This window comes from Cimex lectularius, unplaced genomic scaffold (genome assembly GCF_000648675.2).
Source record: "Cimex lectularius strain Harlan isolate CLEC.00 unplaced genomic scaffold, Clec_2.1 scaffold57, whole genome shotgun sequence".
NCBI lineage: Eukaryota > Metazoa > Arthropoda > Insecta > Hemiptera > Cimicidae > Cimex > Cimex lectularius.
Genome location: NW_019392642.1, coordinates 558,445 through 581,510, shown reverse-complemented (window position 1 = coordinate 581,510; position 23,066 = coordinate 558,445). Strand labels below are relative to the sequence as shown.

General features: G+C 32.7%; 1 protein-coding gene across 1 annotated transcript; it reads left to right on the top strand.

The window, feature by feature from the left end:
* Nucleotides 1-207: 207 nt before the first annotated feature.
* Nucleotides 208-22,885, top strand: LOC106662029 (proclotting enzyme-like). The gene is made up of 10 exons (XM_014385823.2): nt 208-258; nt 7,193-7,243; nt 14,151-14,464; nt 16,528-16,820; nt 16,888-17,015; nt 17,076-17,268; nt 20,323-20,502; nt 20,573-20,670; nt 20,769-20,908; nt 21,060-22,885. Exons 1-10 carry the CDS (start codon nt 225-227, stop codon nt 21,213-21,215), a joined length of 1,587 nt encoding a protein of 528 aa, XP_014241309.1. The 5' UTR covers nt 208-224; the 3' UTR covers nt 21,216-22,885.
* Nucleotides 22,886-23,066: the final 181 nt, after the last annotated feature.

The window sequence follows — 23,066 nt, the reverse complement described above, 5'->3', positions numbered from 1 at the left end:
AAACAAATAATTAAACGTAAATGTAGGCATGTTTTTTTTTTCGTCCACAGTAAATAAACATTAAAAATGTTCTTGAAAAAGTCACTAGGATTATTTTTTATCACGAATATATATATTTTTGTTAGTTCACACAGAAATCTCTTCAGGAGTGGGAGGATGCACGAACGGCACCAACTCTCCCTTTCTAAATTAAATCCCAGTCAGTAATGCGCTCTCGGCGGGGTATGGACGTCTTTTTCACTTTCGGTGTTTTCGCCGGTAAGATTTTCCCTTAAAAGCCTCCTTTTATTTAAAAAAAAAAAAAAAAAAAAATCCAGACGTTTTCTGCGATGCGTACGATCGCAAAATTTACTGCTATATTATGAAGCTGGTCTACTTTGTGATACATTTGTCCCAAGCTCTATGATAAAGTTCCTCATACAGGAAAAAGATTAATTTCAAATTGTTAAAGCTTAACATGTTTTATCATTTTTAACGGAATTAATTTCAGTAGTGTTGTTTTCATCGAAAGTAGCATCACACAAATTATAATTTCTGATTGTAAACTTTAAAACCCTGTTAACATATATAAGCGTACAAGATCATGGTTTTTTCAAGTAACTGAAATTGGGGAAAATGATTGACCTTTTCCAGGATTCATAAACTCGCTATTTGGCTCACAACCAAAATCACGTACTGGGTGTGAATTTTCTTGCATTGGATGTAATTTTCTATCACAAGAAGAAAGACAATTTGTCTATATCATTTTGAACGATTTTATCGATTTGTTAACACTCAAAATATAATTTTTCTAACTAACTGGAAATTAATTTCATCGTTATCGCGCTCAAAGGTGATCAATGTTGATTTGTTGTCACGGAGGCAGACGATTTCGGTAGTTTCTTCTCGAGGACTGTCTCGGCGGATCTTCGGTGGTTGAGTTTGGGGTCCTTCGAGAAATGAAGTGAGCGGGGAAAGAAACTTTTTCGCCCACTCGGAATTGTTTTCACATTGCGGTCTTTTCGCTCCAAAGCTCAACGGTGTAAACAGATCACAGCTTATTGGGGGTGTTTTCGTTTATTTCGACGTTTACAAATTTTCTATAAATCTAGTCTCTATAATGTCTAGCCTGTTATTCAGCTTAGAAAATTTCACTTTACTTTTTACACGGGTTCTAAATTAAAGATAGAGAGAAATCGCCTACATTAGTAAAACAGTGTCAAAACTATCACAATAATAACTATTTGGAGATCATGAGGCACGGTCTGCTGTGACGTAGGTTTTAGAAAAGTATTTTCTTTATCATGCCAATATTTCGATTTTTATTAAGATCATCTTCAGAGCTCAAAGTGTTTTCCGTGTAGATGTATCATTCTTGTATGTCGTGTTAAGAGTGCCCCCCCCCATAAAAACGTAATAGTCAAAACTTGACAGATAGTTGAATTTTCTAATTTCCTTACAGCACTAATAATCCCCATCATCAACCGGAATATGCATGTGACAATGAAATACTTTTAGTTGAATTACATACCAGGATGTCGTGAGACTGCAACAGACACTTTGAGTCCTGAAGATGATCTCAATAAAAATCGAAACGTTGGCATGATAAAGAAAATGTTTTTCTAAAACCTACATCACACCAGACCGCATCTCACGATCTCCAAATAATCATTGGCTAACGGTCACTAAAAACCACACATATCACAATAATAATTATTAAATGACGTTAATTATTAATTTTATAATAAAATGAAATAGGCTAAGGTTCTAGATAAATTAAAATAATTTTCGCCTTCTCAGGTAACGATTAACGCGCAAGACAGTGTAGTACTTATTAAAATCTCCCTGCTTAGTTTTTCCTGCAGTGACTTGAATGCACTAGAAAAGGTTACCAACACGCTACCTTAGTTCTGGACACACTTTCACCTTTAGCCTTCCTGATAACGGTTATTTTGGGGCTTTTCACTCTCGCTAGAACGATTATCTCGATATAATATAATACAGAGTGTTTAATATATAAAAAAAAACCTAAAATGAATCTTACTTTTCATAAAGTGTCCCGGAAAAGAGCTTTCACTATATGCAATAGACGAGATTGCTCAGTTCACTTTCTTTGTGATTTCACTTTAAATATTTCGCACAAAAAAATAACAAAAGGGCAAAAAAATACGTGTGGTTCAAAAATTGATTTCCCTCTAAAATAAATGGTGTCGAAAAATTGTAATAAGTTTCAAATAAACTCTGGTTGTACTGATTACGCACGTTTCTGTGCATCGACTTAAAAACGGCTTATACATTCTTGGTGACGAAACCATGAGAAAAACCCCGCGTGAAGAAACAATGGCGACCTAGATTCATTTGTGTCAACAAATTTCAATACATTCCAAAATACATTAGTGTTAATAAATGAAATTAATTTTTTCTAATTCGTCATTTTAGTGCTTTCCTTCAAATATAATATTGATCGCATTTTTCTTCGTTCTGTTATAAGCATTGCATTTATTGTCTACTGAAGATGATACAAACCAAGGACTCCAAACAATTAATAACAACTTTTACTTTTTTCTTATGTCTTACTTTTAAGTTGCAAATCGTGTGGAAAAGGAATCATTCTCACGCATATTCCTGAAAAAATAATCGATTTCTTTCTTCCAACCTAAAGTCCCTGATGGTAGGACGTTTCCCATCGACTTTGTTGAACGACACAATAAGTCATTAAATATGCTCGTTGGTATAAACGGTTCATCTCGCCTAGTTACGATGAACTCAAATCGAGAAGAAAAGACTTTAATGAGGCCCACTCTCATTTCTACAAACCACATCTTAACAAAAACGATTCCAACACCTCTTTAGAAATTGAGAAGTTAAGCACATATCACTCTTGTACTCGAGAATACCGACGAAACGGTACAATATAGAAAATGTCTCCTTTGAAATTGTACATTGACATTGACACAACTACTACACAATGCACGATTCTAGATGGACTCTCTGTCTTTTCAAAATTATAGGGAAGAAAAAATTACGACAATTCTAAAAGAAGCGTTTTGGTCAGAATGAAATAAGGGCTTTTTGTCTGAAAACGAATCTATTATATTTCGAAAGGGATTAGAGAGCTTTTAATCTGCTTTACAATTGGAGAGAGAGCCCAATACGTACAAACGTTTTTGAAAAGTTGACGACAAAGGACAAGTATCACTAAGAAATACTGTGATTATTTCTTTTTCGTCAAAAATATTATCTTAGTTATTTCTCATAACAGAGACCGGATTTTTATGCAATTGCATAATTTGTTTGCCACCACGTCCCAGGAAGTCCGATCTATCCGAATCACGTATCTAGGAAGCCGTAGGTTAAATTTTATAGAGCATATTTTTAAATATTTGATGAATATCACATAAAATTTCATATTTGAACAGTATCGCATATTTGAATGATTTACACGGCATTTATCACACAAAATATTTAAAATATTGCATTACATTGGTACAAGTTGATGAAAAGTGACCGTAGGCAAAATTTCACGTTTAGTTACTTAACATTAATTACACTCAATTAGTAAAATATGTAATTTAATTATGTAAGTGAGAAAATATTTTTGTTAAATGTAAATAAATTCTAGGGGGCGTTGGTGGCCGCAATGGTAGGCGTTGACACGGCGCTCATCACTGTAAGGTAAAGGTCCCGGGTTCGAATCCAGCGGCCCTGCATTCGTACCCGACATAAGTACTTACAAATGGGCTTTTTTTAAAAAACACCGGCACCCCGAGGGTTGATGTAACCTCTGCTGTTGCTAACCCTCATAACAAAAAATCTATTCCGTTTAATTATCATATTTCTATTTAAAGTTACTAAGATAGTAAAAAAACTGGTTTACTGCATATCATTGCATATTTTAACGTATTAATACTTCTCTGAATATTATTATATATTTCAGGGCTTTCAATTGCATATTTTGGCAATCTTTACTGCATAAAAATCCGGTCTCGGCTCGTAACCATTAACTGAAGCGAACAAATGGAACATTTATTTAACAGTCAGGTTTTCTTTGACATAATTACATTATTTATGTTTTAAAATTTGTTGAAGTAGTGAGGAGCGGACAGAATTAAAGTATTTTAGAAAAACACTTTTTTAATTTTTTTTACCGATATTTCGACCTTTATTCGGGTCATCTTCAGTGCCTGGGTGAATTACAAAAAATCCGTTGATTTGAAAAAATACAATACAGATGTAAATAATATTAATTTCGAACTAATCATACTCATATAAAGTGTGGTGCAATTATTGTGGTGTCATGTTTGGTCTTGTGAAATTATTGTGGAAAGTGAATTTGTATTTTGCTGTTACTTTGAGTCAAATACAACTGTCTACGATCAAAAAGAATTTCCCAGATTTACCGCGTACCCCTCATCCTGTAACAATCATATAAAAACAGCACAAATTCAAGTTTCACAACAATTTCACATGAAACAAACACGACATCAGCAGAATAGCACCTCGCTTTATGTAAGTATGAAATACTTGGTTCAAAATTTACATTACTTATATCTGTATTGTACAATTATTTTTGCTAATCAACCAAGAGTTTTCTAATTCACCCAGGCCCTGAAGATGACCCGAATAAAGGTCGGAACGCCGGCAAAAAAATGAAAAAGGTGTTTTTCTAAAAATACTTCATTCCTGACGGTTCCTCACTATTTCAACAAAGTATTGCTTTGCGTTCGCTAAATAATACACATTTTTTATGTTATTATTCTGTTGTTGCCTGTTGGATTGAAATTGGCATTTTTTAGTCCACTCGTTCTCACAGTAGTTAATTATGAATTATTTTGTTTATATTTTGGTACATTTGGTAGGCATATTTAAAGGTGTTAACTATTATGTACTAATAAATTGTTTAAACTTAATTGTTAATAAAGTTATCGTAGAACAAAATAATGAGGGAAATGAATAGCCACAATACCAATGTGCACATTAGAACTTCAAGAAGAGATTTTATAACCAGGAAAAACCGATTTTCTGAATTAAACTTGAAATCATTAGATTTTGTCATTAGTAAAACAGGGTGCAATCTGTTTAACCTTCGTTGTTACACCACTGCAAACATTTTTTTCACAACAGAATCACCACCCCATGAAGAAAGCTATCAAATTTACGATAGCTTTCGTGACAAATTCAATTCACTCGTTTGGATTTAACATGAAAACAAGACTTAATTACTGGACTTGGGAGAGACTTTCTAGAAGATCTGAATTTCCACCCATGAAACCATCGACAAAATAAACCGTCATTTTATGAATTCCTCTACAATCAATAAAAACAATGGTACAAAGAATATGGTCGGATGATATGACATTTCGGATTTGTATATTTACATTTGATTAAATACCTTGAAAAGCCAGCGGTATGAACAATTTTTAAACAAATTTTTACGATTAGTTTGGCCAGCTATCCTCGTTATTTAAACCTGACGCTTTTCTCCATTTTATTCTGATAAACGAAAAATCGAGGATAAGCCAACTAAAATGACATCTACCTCGTAAAACCCAAGAGGAAATTCCACAATATTATTTTTATTAGCATGTTTAACTGCTTAACAACAATATTTTATTACATATATATAAAAACAAAGTTAACTAGGACATTACTTAATTAACTTATTAGTTATTGTTCATCTTTATTTACTGTACACTATGCACAATGAACAAGAAACAATACTCTCGGTGATCTTTGTTTTGCTTTCTGCCTTTTGCCCTTCTCAACTTTGCACTCTTCCTCACCAGTACTTACACAGTTTTATTTCTTTAGATCTATTCCTCTTTAAATATCAGTCATTGTAAAAGAGCTTAAAGCGAGAATAGGCGTATCAGTGATATTTTTTTTTTTACTAATTACTTTCAAAATCCAAAAAGTCAAAAGTCTTGCCCCAACCTTAATATCAATTTACTTGCAAGTTCATGCACATTTAGGGTATCGACTAAAGTTTACATGGTTAATCTATGTGGAGTTACAATCTTCATGGAGGTCATTAGACAGGTGAAGAAAGAAGAAGACTAATTGTTGGGTTCACCAAGCTTGCGGCAACTTATAGTGCATCAGGGCCTATTTATTAAAAATTAAAAAATATATAAGAAAATATAAATAATATGTAATTAGCAATTAACAAAATGAAATAATGTGCATACTTTCCCAAGCGTGCAGAAAACGATTTCACGAAGATTGTAACTCCACATAGATTATCTGCAGGTCGATCAACAAACATCATATTTTCATGGTTATTTCTTTTCAAGTGCCGTGGTGAGAAAGCTCTCTTGACTTTCAAATGGCTAACACTACGCTACGTAAATAAATAAATACATAAAATAAGATCAATATTAATAAATTTGCTTTGCTCAACAAATGTCCTTTGAGAAATATTTGACAGACCCAGGATTCGAAGTTAAACTCGTGGACCTTCTCTTGTGCTCGATTATTAAAATAAACGATCTGCCTGTAGTACCTAAACTATTTATTGTTCAACACACTCAATTTTTCTTTTTTAACAGTTAGTACTTTGTCATGATTTTGTTTTTAGCTGGGTAGCCGTGTGGAAGACCAGTGTAGCATTATAGCAACATTCCTAGTTTGTAATAGCTGTTATCACTTATCACTATGTTGATTATCTCAGTCTCTATGTCTTCTTGTTATTTCAAGTGACTAGAAAATTTTCATTGAACTCTTTGAAAAGTCTTGTAAACTGAATTACAGACTTCACGTTGTACTATTTCACCTTCTCAGGCAGTATGTGGATTGAATGCAGTTGCATGGTTCAAAAAGTTTACGAAAAAGTGCTTCCTCCGAATTTATTCGTCTCCCGCTCCTTCATCACAATAACCATCGTCAATCTTTTTTTCTTTCTTCTTCTTCAGCTTTTTGTAGAACTTGGATTTTTCACGTAGACCAGCTTTGAGAAATGATACAATGCTTGTAATTAATACAATTTCTTTTTCTCTGTCCTTTGCTTATAGTTCTGATACAAAAATCAACCTCTTCATAAAATCGATACTTTGTATTACATATTTTAAAATAACGTTTTTCATCATTCAATACAATAATCAGCTTTTTCTTTTAATGTTTCTCCATTAAATGGATTCAGTATTTTTATAAACCTGTATGTGTTGAAATTAATTTGTTATCGTTGCCTATTAACACTGAAATTACTTTTTTGCAGGATGTATACTTTATTCTCTTGCCATTGATGACAGCCGTTACCCATCTGAAGGTAAGGAAAACGTATCCACGTCAAATTTAATTAACCTTAGAACGTGGTTAACGCTAAAACTTAAATCTCTTTGAGGACTTTTTTAATTGTAATGCTTAATGGAATAATACTTATATATGTAGTGTACTTTGCAAAATACTTAATATGTACTGTAGATCAGCATTTACTATGTAATAGAGTCTTGTGGATAAGGGTTGGTCATAAAGTACCATGGTCATACAATGCTTTTGTATCAACGACTGCTTTCAACGATATAGTTCGTCTTTTTCGGGGTAGAAACGAATTCACTATTTTTTACATAATATATTTGACATTAACTCCAATAAATAATATGACTAGAATAAAATTAAGATGTTACATATACGTACATGGTGCGACAACGAGTTCTGGGAAGTTAGACAGGTACAAGCTGGCGTCCTACCAGGGAGAATTCTTGGTCCTATTCTTTATATTATTTATACTTCTGACGTACCTTGCACCCTAATACCGTCATCGCCACATACGCGGACGATACCACAATTTTGTCCTCTCCCTCGAATTCAAGCCACCTCCAAGATCCAAGAACACCTTGAGCTTATCGATACTGGGGCCAAAAATGGAGGACAAGACTGAATGAAGAAAAACACGAGTTCATAAAGCTCAGTGTACGTTCATACTGAGAAAACAGTCTCGCCCTCTATTGTACATTAACAACAGGGATACCGACTTCCATTCAAGTCATATACTTAGGATAACTAAACAGAAGACTTGGCCAACTACGAAGACGTCCAGGACCGAAATCCGTCTTGACCGTCAACACTAAACTAACCATATATAAGACTTTACCTCAACCACTTTGGACAAAGTGAGTTGAAATGTGAGGATCCGCCAAGCCTTCCAACATCAGCGCGTCCAATCCTTACTATCAAAAGTCCTCAGACAAATGGTCAAAGCTCCTTATTACGTAACTAACCTCACTACCCACAACAACCTCAACATTCCTTTTTTGGCAAATAATCTGATCCGATCCCGATTACAAAGTTTCACACCAACTTCTCGATCCATCCTAACCCCCTACTGCTCCAGTCCTCTTTACACATAATCATCCCGAGAACCCGCCACGTCGCCTTCCCGACGTTGGCGTCGGGATCTCCTTGCCCCTTAAATTCCTCGCACTGGCTTTTCACGGCATATCGCACACCAACAAGAAAAGTGACACAGGTCGAAAAATTATACAAACTTTATTATTTAGTCCGGCAAGTAAGTAATCGGGTGTGTGATGCTAAAGGAAAAATGATACAACGGTAGGTGGACTCTTAGCTGTTAGGCAGCACCAAGTGTGACTTTTGATTGGCGGGAACGTAATGTCGCCATTCTCGAAAAGTGTGTATCTCAGTTCTCTGTCAAGACATAATTTTAATTAATTTATCAGGAAAAGTGGCACATTTCGAGTTAGGCCAGTTTTTTCATGTTTAGTGAAGGATTTTATGCTGTACCAGAGACACATTTTTACATTACGAAAATCAATTGTATAAATATGTTTTACGTAAAAATTAATAAATTAATATAGGCCCTGATGATGACCTTAAAATAGATCGAAAGCTTGGTGCTAACAACTGAATATGATTTTTTCTTCAAGACTATACCTTGATCTAGTGTTCATGAATTATTTTAGTTTCATTTCCCTTATTTTACAAACATTCTTAATTATAAGATTTTTTCATACTTTTTTTTAACAGTGTTGTCTTTTAACTTTTACATTATTTTATAGTTTGAACGATTTTTTTAGTGTTTTAATTACAATATTTTTAATAATCAATAAAACCTTTATTTCAATAATTAATTGTATATTTTTAATAACTAATTAGCCCTGACTCCAGGGGAAAAGCACATTTGGGACAAAAATAACTTAGTTAAGATTACTGTAAGGATATTTATGGTCGTTTGTTAGGTTTGTATGTTGTCTCTTACTATCACAAAAAATTAATACTTCTACAGTCATTCATTGACTACCACTTACTGTATTTTAAATACTAATTAGCCCGGACTCCAGAAGGAAAGCACATTTGGGACAAAAATGATTTTAGTAAAGCCTTCTATATGGATATTTATGCTCGTTTGTTAGGTTTGTATGTTGTCTCTTACTATCACAAAAAATTAATACTTTTACAGTCATTCATTGGCCAATATATGCAAGAAAAGTTTCACAACTCAAAGAGAGGTAGTTTTTTAGAGGTAGTACAGATGGATTTTTAAAGTTTTGTGTTTTCGCTTAGGTCTTGGAGAAACGAAAGACAGTATTGATTGATCATGACAGTTTTTATTGCCAACAACCCAACGTCGTGTACTTAATACTTAAGGAAAAAAGTAAACTTCCATTTGTTTCTACTGTAAAATTATCTTTTGTTGAGTTGTGTCACTTTTCTTGCGGTTTGCGCGGGTGTGCGATATGCCCTCCGGGTGCAGCGCTGGCTTTAGTTTTTCCCCTGCGAGTGTTCGCTACAGCAGAGGTCATATCAACCCTCAGGGTGCCGGTGTTTTTGAAAAAAAAGCCCATTTGTATGTCGGGTTCGAATGTTGGGCCGCTGGATTCGAACCCGGGACCTTTACCTTACAGTGATGAGCGCCGTGTCTACGCCTAATCCGTTGCGGCCACTGACGACCCATTAGTGAAAAATGAAAAAAAAAAATTAAATCACATTGTAATATGTACAAATAATTTGAGGGTAATAATAATTTTATTTAAAAAATGTATTTGTAAAATGTATTTTTATATTTAATTATTACAGCAAATGTCACTTTTAGACATATATTTAAAAGTAGTGAAGATGGAGGTTTTTGTTATTTAACGTGTGTACAATTTGTTAAATTGCGATTACGTATCTACCCTGAAGAAGACAAAATATTTCGTCGAAGCTTGACGTTGATTCAAAAGTACAACCCTACTCTACTTTGTTTTATAATACTTAATGTAATAATTAATTATATTAACTAAAAAAATGAAATAATTATTATAATTTTGTATAACAGCTTGAAATAAGCTCACTCGTTAATACAATTATTTATAATTTTTGCGAAAATTAACATTTTAATCAATACTTCCATTTTAAAGATTTTATTAAACCTATATTTAATATTTATTTTATATATTTTAAGATTTTAATATTTTGTTTATTTTATATTCAAACGTTAACTTCGAATTTGAATTGTTCGCCTAACTCAAACCAGTTAATTTCTGGGTCTGCCAGCCATGACTCGCCTGTCATCCTCGTTTCTCTTTAAAACGCATGTCAGCATTTCATCATCCCTTAAACACAAAAGTCACTTATGCACAAAAGGTCTTTATTCCTATTTTAATATATAACTTTATATCTTGTTGCTCTATCTATTCATTCGAGATTTTGCTAGAAGGTATTCGAAGATACCAACATTCTCCGTGATCTTATCAGAGTATTTTGTGATCCGCGATTGTTATTACAAATGAAGCAATAAATTGGCAAATAAGGCAAATCGCCGCCCTGTACAATGTAGAAAATTAAAAAATGTTTGATTAATAATACAGAAACGTAAATAATGCATACAGTTTTATTAATTATTTTATTTCGTAAATAATTTATTGGTAGTCATTTTAAAGAATTGTAAGGATAAAATAACTGTAACGTGAAGAATTAAAAAAAATATCTATGAAACTATTATGTGATTTCTTCGTGTGATCTGATAAACTTATTGTTTGATAGTTACATATCATCCTGATCTGCCTATCGTTGATTTTTATTAATTCAGACGCGTTTCGGCACTTCGCCATTTTCAACGTCTGGGTTATAAATACGGTGTGATATCTACGATTCCAGATATCACTCAAACACAAAAGATGGCAAAATGCCGAAACGCGTCTGAATTGACAAAAATAAGCGAGGATAGACAGATATGGATGATAGGTAAATATAAAACAATAACTTGGAAAAAAGGATCTTGGGTAGTCATAACAGAACGACAAGGGGGGCGTCGGTGGCTGCAACGGTGTAGGCGTTGACACGGCGCTCATCACTGTAAGGTTAAGGTCCCGGGTTCGAATCCAGCGGCCCTGCATTCGAACCCGACATACTTACAAATAAATCATCAGGGTCTATTTATTTCAGGAAAATATCGCCGTTAGAACATATTGCATAGTTTAAAAAACAATTATATTTTTCTTATTTTAACTCGACGAGTGTTGAAATATATCTTGAGAATAAGAAACTGCATTTATAATAAAATTATTTAAAACTAGGTGAAGCTCAGTATCTAAACATTAACAGTATTGAATTAATTAAAAGCAATAAAGACAACATAATATTAAAATTTAAAAAAAACAACGACGTGGTAGAATAGGTTACCTAGGTGAAATATGCATATAAGTACATGCCTCTTTTTTAAAAATAAAATTACCTTTTTTTAATATTTATTTATAATTATTATAAAAAAAGAAGTATGTACTTATATGTATATTTTAACCGAGGTAACCTATACGACCACGTTGTTTTTTAAAATTTTATATTACCTAGGTCAAATTATGCATATAAGTAATGCCTCTTTTTTTTAAATAAAATTATCTTTTTTTATATTTATTTATAATTATCATAAAAAATAAGTAAGTACTTATATGTATATTTTAACCGAGGTAACCTATACGACCACGTTTTTTAAAAATTTTATATTATGGTGTTTTTATTGTTTTAATTAATTCCATACTGTTAATGTTTTGATACTGAGCTTCACCTAATTTTAAATAATTGTACTATAAATGCAGTTTCTTTTTCTCAAGATATATTTCAACACTCATCGAGTTCAAGTAAGAAAAATATAATTGATTTTTAATTTTGTTTTTTAAATTGTACAATATGTCCTAACTGCGATATTTTCCAAAAATAAATGGGCCCTGATGATGACGATATAATCGTTGAAAATTCAGCAAAAACTTAAAGAATTGTCGTTCTGTCCTCACCGAAGATCCTTTTTTCCAAGTTGTTCAACAGCAGGTCGATCCATCATCTCATCTTTAATAAAACAATAAATTTTTCTGTACTAGCCCTAAGCTCCTCTTCATCAAATGAATAACTCAGAAATACTGTAATAATGAACATAATTTCTAGCCAAGGACCTGTTTTCTTTATCACTCACTTGGACCAATAGCTTTTTTTCAGTAATCTCAGTGCTTTTCATCCTAATCAGTATACTAGAGGTAAAAGACGAGTGACAAAAAAAAAATAAAAATAAAAAAGAAGTTAAAAAAGAGTAACTAAAAATCGGTCTTCCTATTGTTGAAACTGCTGTCTTTTGTCTAATGTTCTGTGAAGATATATCTATGGAAATGTTGAAAAGCGTTAAGGTCAATAACATAAGCCTTGGGGAATCCCTGTCCGTACGTAACACTCACAAGAAATGGAGAAAGTGACCTCCACTCAATCCTTTGGCAGAGGAGATTCATCGTGACCTAGATTAAATATTGTGTAACCATGCTCCGTTATATAACATACAGTGCTGCAACTAATAATAATTAGTATTGGGAATAATTATGATTAAGTGAAATTTTCAAACTCTGGGCTTTCTGCCGATGGGAATATACCGAAGTCGATCTGTGTATAGTCTTTGGGAAAGCTCAATCATTTTTATTGACAATTCATACAGTTTTGGGAATATAAAAATATTATTTTTAAATACTTTTTATTGATGAGTTATTTACAAAGGTAGCAGAAAGTCTTCAAATATTTACAACAATCCTTTATAAGACGCAAGTTTATAATGTCAATTATCTTCATAAAACCATAGTATTGATAAATGTCCTTGTCAGCTAACTAATTTCTACACTTTAGACTTTTTTATTCTATTCAATTTCTAAGGCCAATCTTTAACCTTAATTATTTTCATGGTGTTACTTTTTCCTTTCTACGTTGGTCGGCTGGGTATTAGATGGACGACTGACCGACCGTGTAACGGCGGTCCGTTCGACTACCGTTTGCCTTTTTAACATAGACACCGGAAACGATTCTTCCCAAGAGAATTTCTATTTTGTAATAATGTTCACACGAGGAAGTTCTTATCATAATTATAAACAGCGTTGAGACTGCTTGTTATCCAATGGTCCACAACAGGGACATTATTCATCCAAGAGGACTGTGCGCCCAGTCATCCGGGAACATGGTTCTGAGTTGAATCTGCCTAAAAGAAACATTGTCCTTTTTAAATTGTGTAGTTTTGGTTCCGAAGTGGTGTTATAAAATGGAGAGGGAAAATGTGAAATTTTGGTTATTCTTCTGTTTTCTGTATAAACCCCTGGTTTAAAAGTTTATATATTTTAACTAATACAATTTCGAGGTTTAGGTTTTTTTAGTTTCCTTCTTATTTGTTTTTCTTTTGCGTCTAAAATGTTGCAAAGGTGTCTACTTTCACTCTCATATCCGGGTTTCAGCTTTCTCCACCTGACTCACGCAAGGTCACTTACTAACTTTACGTCATTCACGGTCACAGGACTTATGTCATTTATGCAAAGTACATTAATCCTCCACTAATTATAATCAATCATTCTTCTCCAGAAACGAAAATTGAGCAACCCCAGAAACATCAGAAACCTGTTTAACAACACCAACCGAATTGTTTGTGTCCAATGGGTGAATTGCACTTTTCACCTATAGTGTCACTGTTCTTTTTTTTTTATAATTCTATAAAAAATGGCAAAAACAATTTTCCTCAACTGTCAAAATTATTGGTATGAAGGAAAACTTAGACTTGTTTGAACTTGCCTTATGGTTATGGAACATTGCTCTTCCTACTGCTCTAAAATTTGCTAGTATTTTGTTCTGTGTCTTCTCTATTTATCCCATTTATCAAATCAAATATTTTAACTCATACCCTCAATCAACGCACTGTACCGTTGAACGTACATTTTCAGATGATTGGGGGATGCCGTGGTCGATGATGTCGATGAAAACTATGATGAACGGCCATTCGATACAGCGGAACGAAGGACGTGGGAGAAGGAGGGAAAGCAAAGTGTCTCCAGGGTTCGGCGATCCACCTGATATTTTGGATGGAATAGGCAAACAAAATTGGGATCCGGCAGGCGGCTATCCAGCGGATGAAGAAGGGAGGCACATCTCGTCCGACACTCTCAAAACCATTTCAGAAACACTAGGTGCCATCAACACCGTTGGACGATATCTTGTCAACTACACAAGAAGCGAACCTACCGTAGCCCCATTACCGGTACGTATGTGACAGGTCCTGTTTCACTAATCTAATATTTATTTACTAATAATCGTCGGCGGATCACATAGAAACCAACTTAACGTGTACTAGTTTTATTGTATGCCTTAATACTTAGTTATACCTTGTATAATCACACATTTTCTCTCTCACTCTCTCTTTCTTTCTCTCTCTCTCTCTCTCTCTCTCTCTCTCTCTCTCTCTCTCTCTCTCTCACTCACTCACTTACTCTCTCACCTTTGCTCACTCTCTCCCTCTCATTCACTCACTTTCTCTTTCTATCTCTCACTTTCTCTCTCTCCCTTTCTCTCTCTCACCCTCATTCACTCACTTTCACTCTCTCCCTCTCCCACCCCTCTCTCTCACTCACTCATTCACTCTCTCTCTCTCTCTCTCTCTCTCTCTCTTTCTCTCTCTTTCACTTTCACTCTCTCTCTTTCACTCTCACTCTCTCTCACACCCTCATTCACTCTCACTCTCTCTCACACCCTCATTCACTCTCACCCTCTCCCCTCTCTCTCTCTCTCTCACTCACTCAATCCCTTACACTCTCTCTCACCCTCGCTCACTCTCATTCACTCACTTTCACTCTCTCCCTCTCCATCTCCCTTCCCCTCTCACTTTCATTCTCTCTCTCATCCTCATTCACTCACTTTCACTATCTCCCTCTCCCAACCCCTCTCTTTATCTCTCACTCACTCACTCAATCCCTTACACTCTCTCTCACCCTCGCTCACTCTTATTCACTCTCTTTCCCTCTCCGCCCCCTCTCTCTTTCTTTCTCTTTCTACACTACACACACATATATAAAAATTAAGTGTAAACTGTTTGGGTTTTAATAGACAAGTGGGATTGTTTGTCATCTTGAATACACTGGATTGTTAAGGTCACAAGCAATGGAAGTAAAAGATGATTTAACATAAGTAGGATATTAAGGAGAGACAGCCGACTTTCCACAAACTAAAAGCCTGACTGGAACAGCAATGCTAATGAAGAAACCGCTGCCAGCACTAAAAAGCGCTGGATCAAAGCCCACTCCGGGCACTTACAAAAGGAAAGAGCGGACGTACTGGCGAAAGATGTGGCAGAAAGTTACTTTTGGATTTCGTTTTATGCCATACCTATATATCATCAATATGACTATTGTAATACATATAATAATAATAATAATATAATAATATGTAATATCTTACAATATGCTTCAAGTCTTCGATTATGGGAAGAAGAAGAATTGGAAAATAGCGAAAAAGGAACAGAAAGTTCCATGAGTTCACCAGCGATTAAATTCGGATATCAGTTAAAAATTATGAATTTGGTTTAATGATTTAAACATCAGATGTAAGGTGGCGCAAAAACAAACTTGTACCGTTTTGGTCTAACCCAGGAAGTAGTTATGCTAAAGCACCAGAAACCTGTCCTGTTCTCATGGGCCATCCTCAAACGACCATGGACCAGGTTAATATGAGGCGTCATACGGAAAGGAACTGGTACTAATGAACAATTTTGAGAATCAATTTAATAATTTTATAACAGATTTAGATTTTAAGAGGGGGTAAAGACAGGGTAAAAATGTAATTATAGTCTTGGATATTTATTATGTAGCGTGGTTATAAACGTGAACGTTAAACGTGAAGTTGAAACTATTATTTTAATCAAAAATTTGCATTGTGTAAATAATTATATAATAACTAATTTATGTCTATATGTATAAATGCAGGTTATGAAGCATGAAAATCAAAAATAAATAAACACACAAAAATGCCCGTGAGCATGAGAGAGTGGGGGGAGAAAACAATCCGTAACGTTATAAATAATTCAATATATTATGTTAAAAGTACATATTCAATATCTTTCCGGTAATACTATTACAAATAACAGTAGCAATACTGGTGAAATCTAGTAAGCGTTAAATGATTCATTGCTTTCACCATCACGAACAGTAATCAATCTTTCAACTGACGTTGGGTGTAATTAATTATGAATAGTTGTATACCGATTATAACTCTATTAGCTATACATATTCTTTAGAACAAATTCACTTTGTTGTTTGTTTATTTTTTTAGGAAAGGGGTACGGAAGACCTTCCCGGAGCTATTTATACAATATCAAAGAATGTTTTTGGGCGAAATGTAACGGATTCTATAGCCCCTCTAGTCAGGGTGCTGCCGCTTGGTAAGGTGACGAACAGTGGTGCAAACAATAGTGGCACCTCCTGCACTACACCAGCGGGAAGGCAAGGCGTGTGTGAGGATCTGAGCAATTGTCCTCAATTGCTGCTTGATCTCGTCAACTTAAGACAAAGCATCTGTTTCAAAGCTCTTTTTGTCCCTGGCGTCTGTTGTCCGACTTCGTCAGTGTAAGTGTCATATTTAATCCACTGTTTTAAAGTAATCAAAAATATTAGTAATATAAATATATTTTAGGAATATTGCTACTACAAAACAGCCGTTGATAATATCCACTACGAAATATCCCCCAGTTCCGGTCAATCCTGTTACACATAAACCGACGTATCAACATCTGAAACCCAGTTCCACTTATTTGAACGAAGGTAGCACTGAATTAATAAGATCATATTGTGTTTTTTTATTCTAGAAATTTTTTGACGTAGAATGTGGTGTACCTGACATTCCGAAATTTCGTGTGGTCGGAGGGGACGAATCTCTTCCCGGACGGTGGCCGTGGATGTCGGCAATTTTTCTCCACGGACCGAGAAGAACCGAATTTTGGTGTGGAGGAAGTCTCATATCCGACAGGCATGTTCTCACAGCAGCTCACTGTACTAAGGACACGAGGCAGAGGCCGTGAGTGAGATCCTTTATTCTTTTGTATCCTGTTTTAAACGTTTTTTGACATATTGTTTCTTAAATAAAAGCTTTTCTGCAAAGAATAAATAAGAAAGAAGATCATTTAAATAAGGTGATATTTTAAACTATGACTTTATTAAGGACATATCTTTTCTTCCTGTTAAAAGAATACATCCTGCTGGCCCAATTTGATCGAGTTAGTATGTACTATCTTGGCGTAATTATAACAATCTAAGAACACAACTAAGTATTAATACTATAAGAAATAAATATCTATAATCACACGCTTCTGTCTAACGTGTAACCCAAATTCTGTGAACAAGTCACGGTGCGTGTTGCGCATATATTAAGCAGTTTCGCCAATTTGTGTCACCTTCCGGTAGCTGTTTTGATTTTTACAGTTTCCTCTAAACACACGTTTAAGATTTTTTTTTGTGAATTTCCATCGTTCAAAGGCGGATTGAAATTGCGATTTCACGGTCCTTCGGCATTAAACGACATGGTCAGAAAGACCGAAACGGTCCAGTTTTGGTGCAATTCGGCTCTCGCTCGTTTTAGCACAGACTCAGCATCTTTAAAAGTTGAGAGTGACAGTGGGTATTCTTGGGAAGGAAACACACTTTTGCAAGGATAATTCAAAAAAAGGAAATCAGAAAAAGTAGCTTTCATTAGTTCAATCCGAAGAAAATGACTTTATTTGACAAAGATTGACAAAAAGTGTGACTGAATTGTACTTTCGTTTTCGTCCGGATGATGTCCTGATAAAAGTGACTGGAACTGAAGGGTTCATTCTCCATTCCTCTCACTTCTATCCGATAAACACTCAGTTTCTGTTTAGTAATTTATTGTATTTATCTATTTATATCTGCAAAGTTTGAAATTGCAAAAAAAATCGTTTATACAAAACCAGGAATGAACTTTGGCAGATTCTAAATGAGTATTTATTTGCGTGTACGTTTTAAATCATTAATAAATTCATAATTAATTTTAGAATGGTGTTCAAAAGGTAGAAAGAGTACTTTTTAAAATCTGATACCATTTCAATTAACTTTTATTTATTTATTTACGGGCAATAGCCCACTTTATTACAATAATCAGAAGAAAGGCAAAGAATCTTTAAAACATGCAAGCAGTAAAGTATTAAACATTGACAATAATAAAATAATAACATATGTATAATTTGTATACCAATATTTAATAATAAATAATATTTCGGATTTGACTAGTAAAAAAAATTAAATAATATTAATTAATTGTACATACATAAATACAGAACAACAATCTTCCAGCACATCCTGTATACATACACATGCATACATGTGCATACAGCAATATGTATGGGTTTTTGTGTAAGTTTTAAATCATTGATAAAACACATAATTCATTTTAGAATGGTGTTCAAAAGATAGAAAAAGTATTTTTTAATATCTGATACCATTTCAATTAACATTTGTTTATTTAATTAAGGGTAATAGCCCATTTTATTACAATTATTAAAGAAAATCAAAGAACATTTAAAACATGAAAAGCAGTAAAGTATTAAGCATTGTCAATAATAAAATAATAACATAAGTATAATTTGTATACAAATATTTGAATAAAAAATAATATTTTGGATTTGACTAGTAAAAAAAAAGTAAATAAGATTAATTTGTAGTTGTTTGTCAATTTTATTAATTAATACTTGTCCACATGCAACAATTCCCCCAAAATAAATAAAGTTTACGATTTTTTTAAATTTAGAAGTTTTTTATAAAGTTTTTAATTTAGAAAAAAAAGAACAAATATTGAAATGAATTATCACTAAACAATCGGTTTATTATTGAGATGAATTATACATGAAAAATATAAAGCCTTATTATAATAATTAGTAAGAATATAATGTACTAAATTTGCATAAATTAAAAATAATTTTCTTTTTTTTGTATAAACATCTTAAATTTAAATTAAAATAAAACGAGTAATATAAAAATTAAACAGACCCAACATCAACAAAATGTATTACAAATTGTAAATGTATTTGTAAGTTTTTCCATGGTGCTGACATTAGATATATTAAAATAATAAGAGTTCGTAAATAAAATGCCACTAAGTTTGAACAACATTATTATTTTTAATTCTTATCATTTTCTAATTTGGGCATATTCATTTAACTAAACTTAGAATACCAGTGCCAGAAAGGTATTGATAAAGTGCTAAGTTGATTGATTAAAATCAAATTACTTGTAAAATGTCATCTACTCATGCCCTTCCAGTCCATACTTTGCTTAAAGGGTTTTGTTACAACCCTTACTTCTTTATTCCTTTTTATAAATAATACTAAAAACAAACTAAAAAAATTATATTGTAATTTTTTTTAAATTACTTTTTTACAATTAAAAAATAAAATTTAATTCTCTTACAATCAGAATATAATTATAAATCAAAATTTAATTTTCCTCTTTAATAAACAAACAAAATAGATTTCCTTCTTTGAATGGGTATTTTTTTATGGCTCACCGTTGATAAATTCGTTCTCTTTTTTTGGCAGATGTTCACGGTACCGTGTTCTACATGGACTGCCCTCCTTTTATTTTTTTTTCTCATAGGTCCAGTACGGCAGCGTTGGTTGACTTTGTTGTTACGTAACAAATTAATTGTACATTCATACATACACAACAACAATCAACCAGCACATTCAGTATACATACACATATACAGACATGCATATACAGATACATTAGATGTACTAATTAGCTGTTGTTCTACAAGTTCCTCTCAAATGCCTCTTCAACTGACTTTCCACGTATTATTAATATCTATTCTGTTGGTTAGCATATTGAACAGATCCATCATCATGTATATAGGAGACCGGGAAAACTCATATTTTTAGTGATTTTCAGAAGGGTCATTTGTACTCAAGTATGTTGATTGGCAATAATATAAAACCATGCTCTCGATACAATGCCAACATTGGTTCACACAATTTCCTTTGACTTTAATAGAACAAAAATCAACATTATGATTTTATTTAAGTAATAATTTCTTAAACTGAAAATAGGAAATTTTCAGGTTCAGCGCTAGACAGTTTACGGTACGACTCGGTGATATAGACTTAAGGAGGGATGATGAACCATCTTCGCCTCAAACATTTCACGTTAGAGAAGTTAGAGCCCATCCAAAGTTTTCAAGGGTCGGGTTTTATAATGATATTGCAGTACTAGTACTTGACAAACCAGTGAGGCGGTCTAGGTAATTAAAACAACAAGTTTTGCCATAAGTATATTAGCATTTTACAAAATGTATTAATTGATGTTTTTAGATATGTGAAACCCTTATGCTTACCACCAGCCGGCTTGGCGAATGAACAATATGTTGGTAGGAGTCCGACTGTCGTGGGATGGGGTACAACATACTATGGTATTTATTATGTACTTATTAGACATATATTAATGTTTTAATTGAATTAATTAAATATGTAATTTTTTTTATCCATATTTCAATATGTTTATCTTTAGGTGGGAAGGAAAGTACAGTACAGAGGCAAGTGAATCTCCCTGTTTGGAGGAACGAAGAATGTGATAAAACATATTTTCAACCTATAAATGAAAATTTCATATGCGCTGGTTTAAAAGAAGGTGGAAAAGATGCTTGTCAGGTAAATTGTAAACATAATCAATACAATCAACTTACTCAAAGCTGTTCAATTTATTAAACAACCTGTATTAAAATACCACTCATAAATTGGAATGTAGCAGTATATTCGTAGTAGTATATTTAAAAATATTTATATAAACTATTGATTGCAGGGAGACTCAGGTGGACCACTGATGCTAAGAGAACAAGGAAAATGGATGCAAATAGGTATAGTTTCGTTTGGAAACAAATGTGGTGAACCTGGTTATCCAGGTGTGTATACAAGAGTGTCAAAATACATTGACTGGATAAATAAAAATATGGTTTGAATACATTAATGATAAATTTTACTTAAGAAAATAATAGTTTGAACACACAACTAGAGATTTACAAATGAATGGTTAATGAACTAGAATGAATAGTTGATAAAATGTATTCTTTCTCAAGAATAATGAGGAAATATTATATTCGATGTATTTATATAGATAAAAGAAAATTCAGCAAGCCAAATACAACTTGATACATTTTTGTTTCCTCCAGAGTGCCAAACAATAATATTGGGGAACGTTTTCAATCAAGAACAATTTAGATTAAGAAATAATACATTTTGTTTGTATTTGCTGGAAGAAAGTTAATAAATTATTTCGCTATGAAAAAATATTAAAATTTTTATTTGTGATTGTACAATATGCTGGTTCAATGACTAGGTTCATATGATGGAACTAACCGCCTGTTTTAAATTAAAATAAAACCAGTAATATAAAAATTAAACGGACCCAACATCAACAAAATGTATTACAAATTGTAAATGTATTTGTAAGTTTATTCCATGGTGCTGACGTTAGATAAATTAAAATAATAAGAGTTCCTAAATAAAATGTCATTAAGTTTGAACGTCATTATTATTTTTAATGCTTATCATTTTCTAATTGTGGCACATTCATTTAACTAAACTTAGAATACCAGTGCCAGAAAGGTATTGATAAAATGCTAAGTTGATTGATTAAAATCAAATTATTTGTAAAATGTCATCTACTCATGGCCTTTCATTCCATACTTTGCTTAAAGAGTTTTGTAACAATCCTTACTTCTTTATTCCTTTTTATAAACAATACTAAAAACAAACTTAAAAAAAATTATATTGTAAAATTCTGTTTTTAATGTAACAAATAAATCACATGTTGTTGAACACTCTTGTTCAATCGTTGGCCATTTACTTATTTTATGTTTATTTGTTAAGGGCAATAAATTTATAAATTTTGTCATTACTCTTCTTCCTCTGGATTCTTATTCTAGCTCTATTTTGCATCAAGATTTTATTTATTAATTTTTTGTTCCAATCAACTGTCACATTATTTTTAAGCCTAGACTTTGTCCAGTTTTATTTATAATTCTAGAATTATTTATGACTATTTTGATTATATATTTATTATTTATAAACAATTAAAGTAACATTAACTGATAGCTTTTGTGTTTTAAATTAAAATATCTCATTTTTGTAGAATACTTCTGTATTGCATGAGGTTAGTTATGACAATTTTTTTATACATATTATAACTTGTTATCAATGTATAATTTAATTTTTATGGTTGTAATTCATCATGTACATCACGCCTTAGAGTATTAACAAATTGAGTTTGTTCTTTGGTTATAGTGAAAATTTTGGTGACAACAAGCTTTAATCAAATAAAATCCATGACACCTGTATTTGTCTGAGAAAAAGCCCTGATTTATAAAAAGATATATTAATAGTTAGTTGACTTGTTCGCATTAACCAAAATCATAAAACTATACAAAAGAATAAATAATATTCATTTATGGAGAAAAAGAAATATTATTTAAAAAAGTATAAACTTCTGCTAAATGCAAAATGAAATATTATACAAACTTGTAAATATTGTGTCTATATTTGTAAAGTGATGAAGATAGCGAAGGTCAATAGTCAAATTGAGCTTTACAAAAGTGTGATAAATAAATGTTTTACCATTTGCTTTTATTATAGATTTATAAAGATAAGTATGTATATAATTTATTTGGAAAAATAACAATAAAACAAATGACTTTTACTTGGCTTTTCTTTGGTTATTTACATTCATTTTGCTGCTTCTGAATGAGGTGTGGCAACGAGTCCTCAATAATCAGACTAATACAATCCAGCAACCCACAAGAAAGCCTTTTTG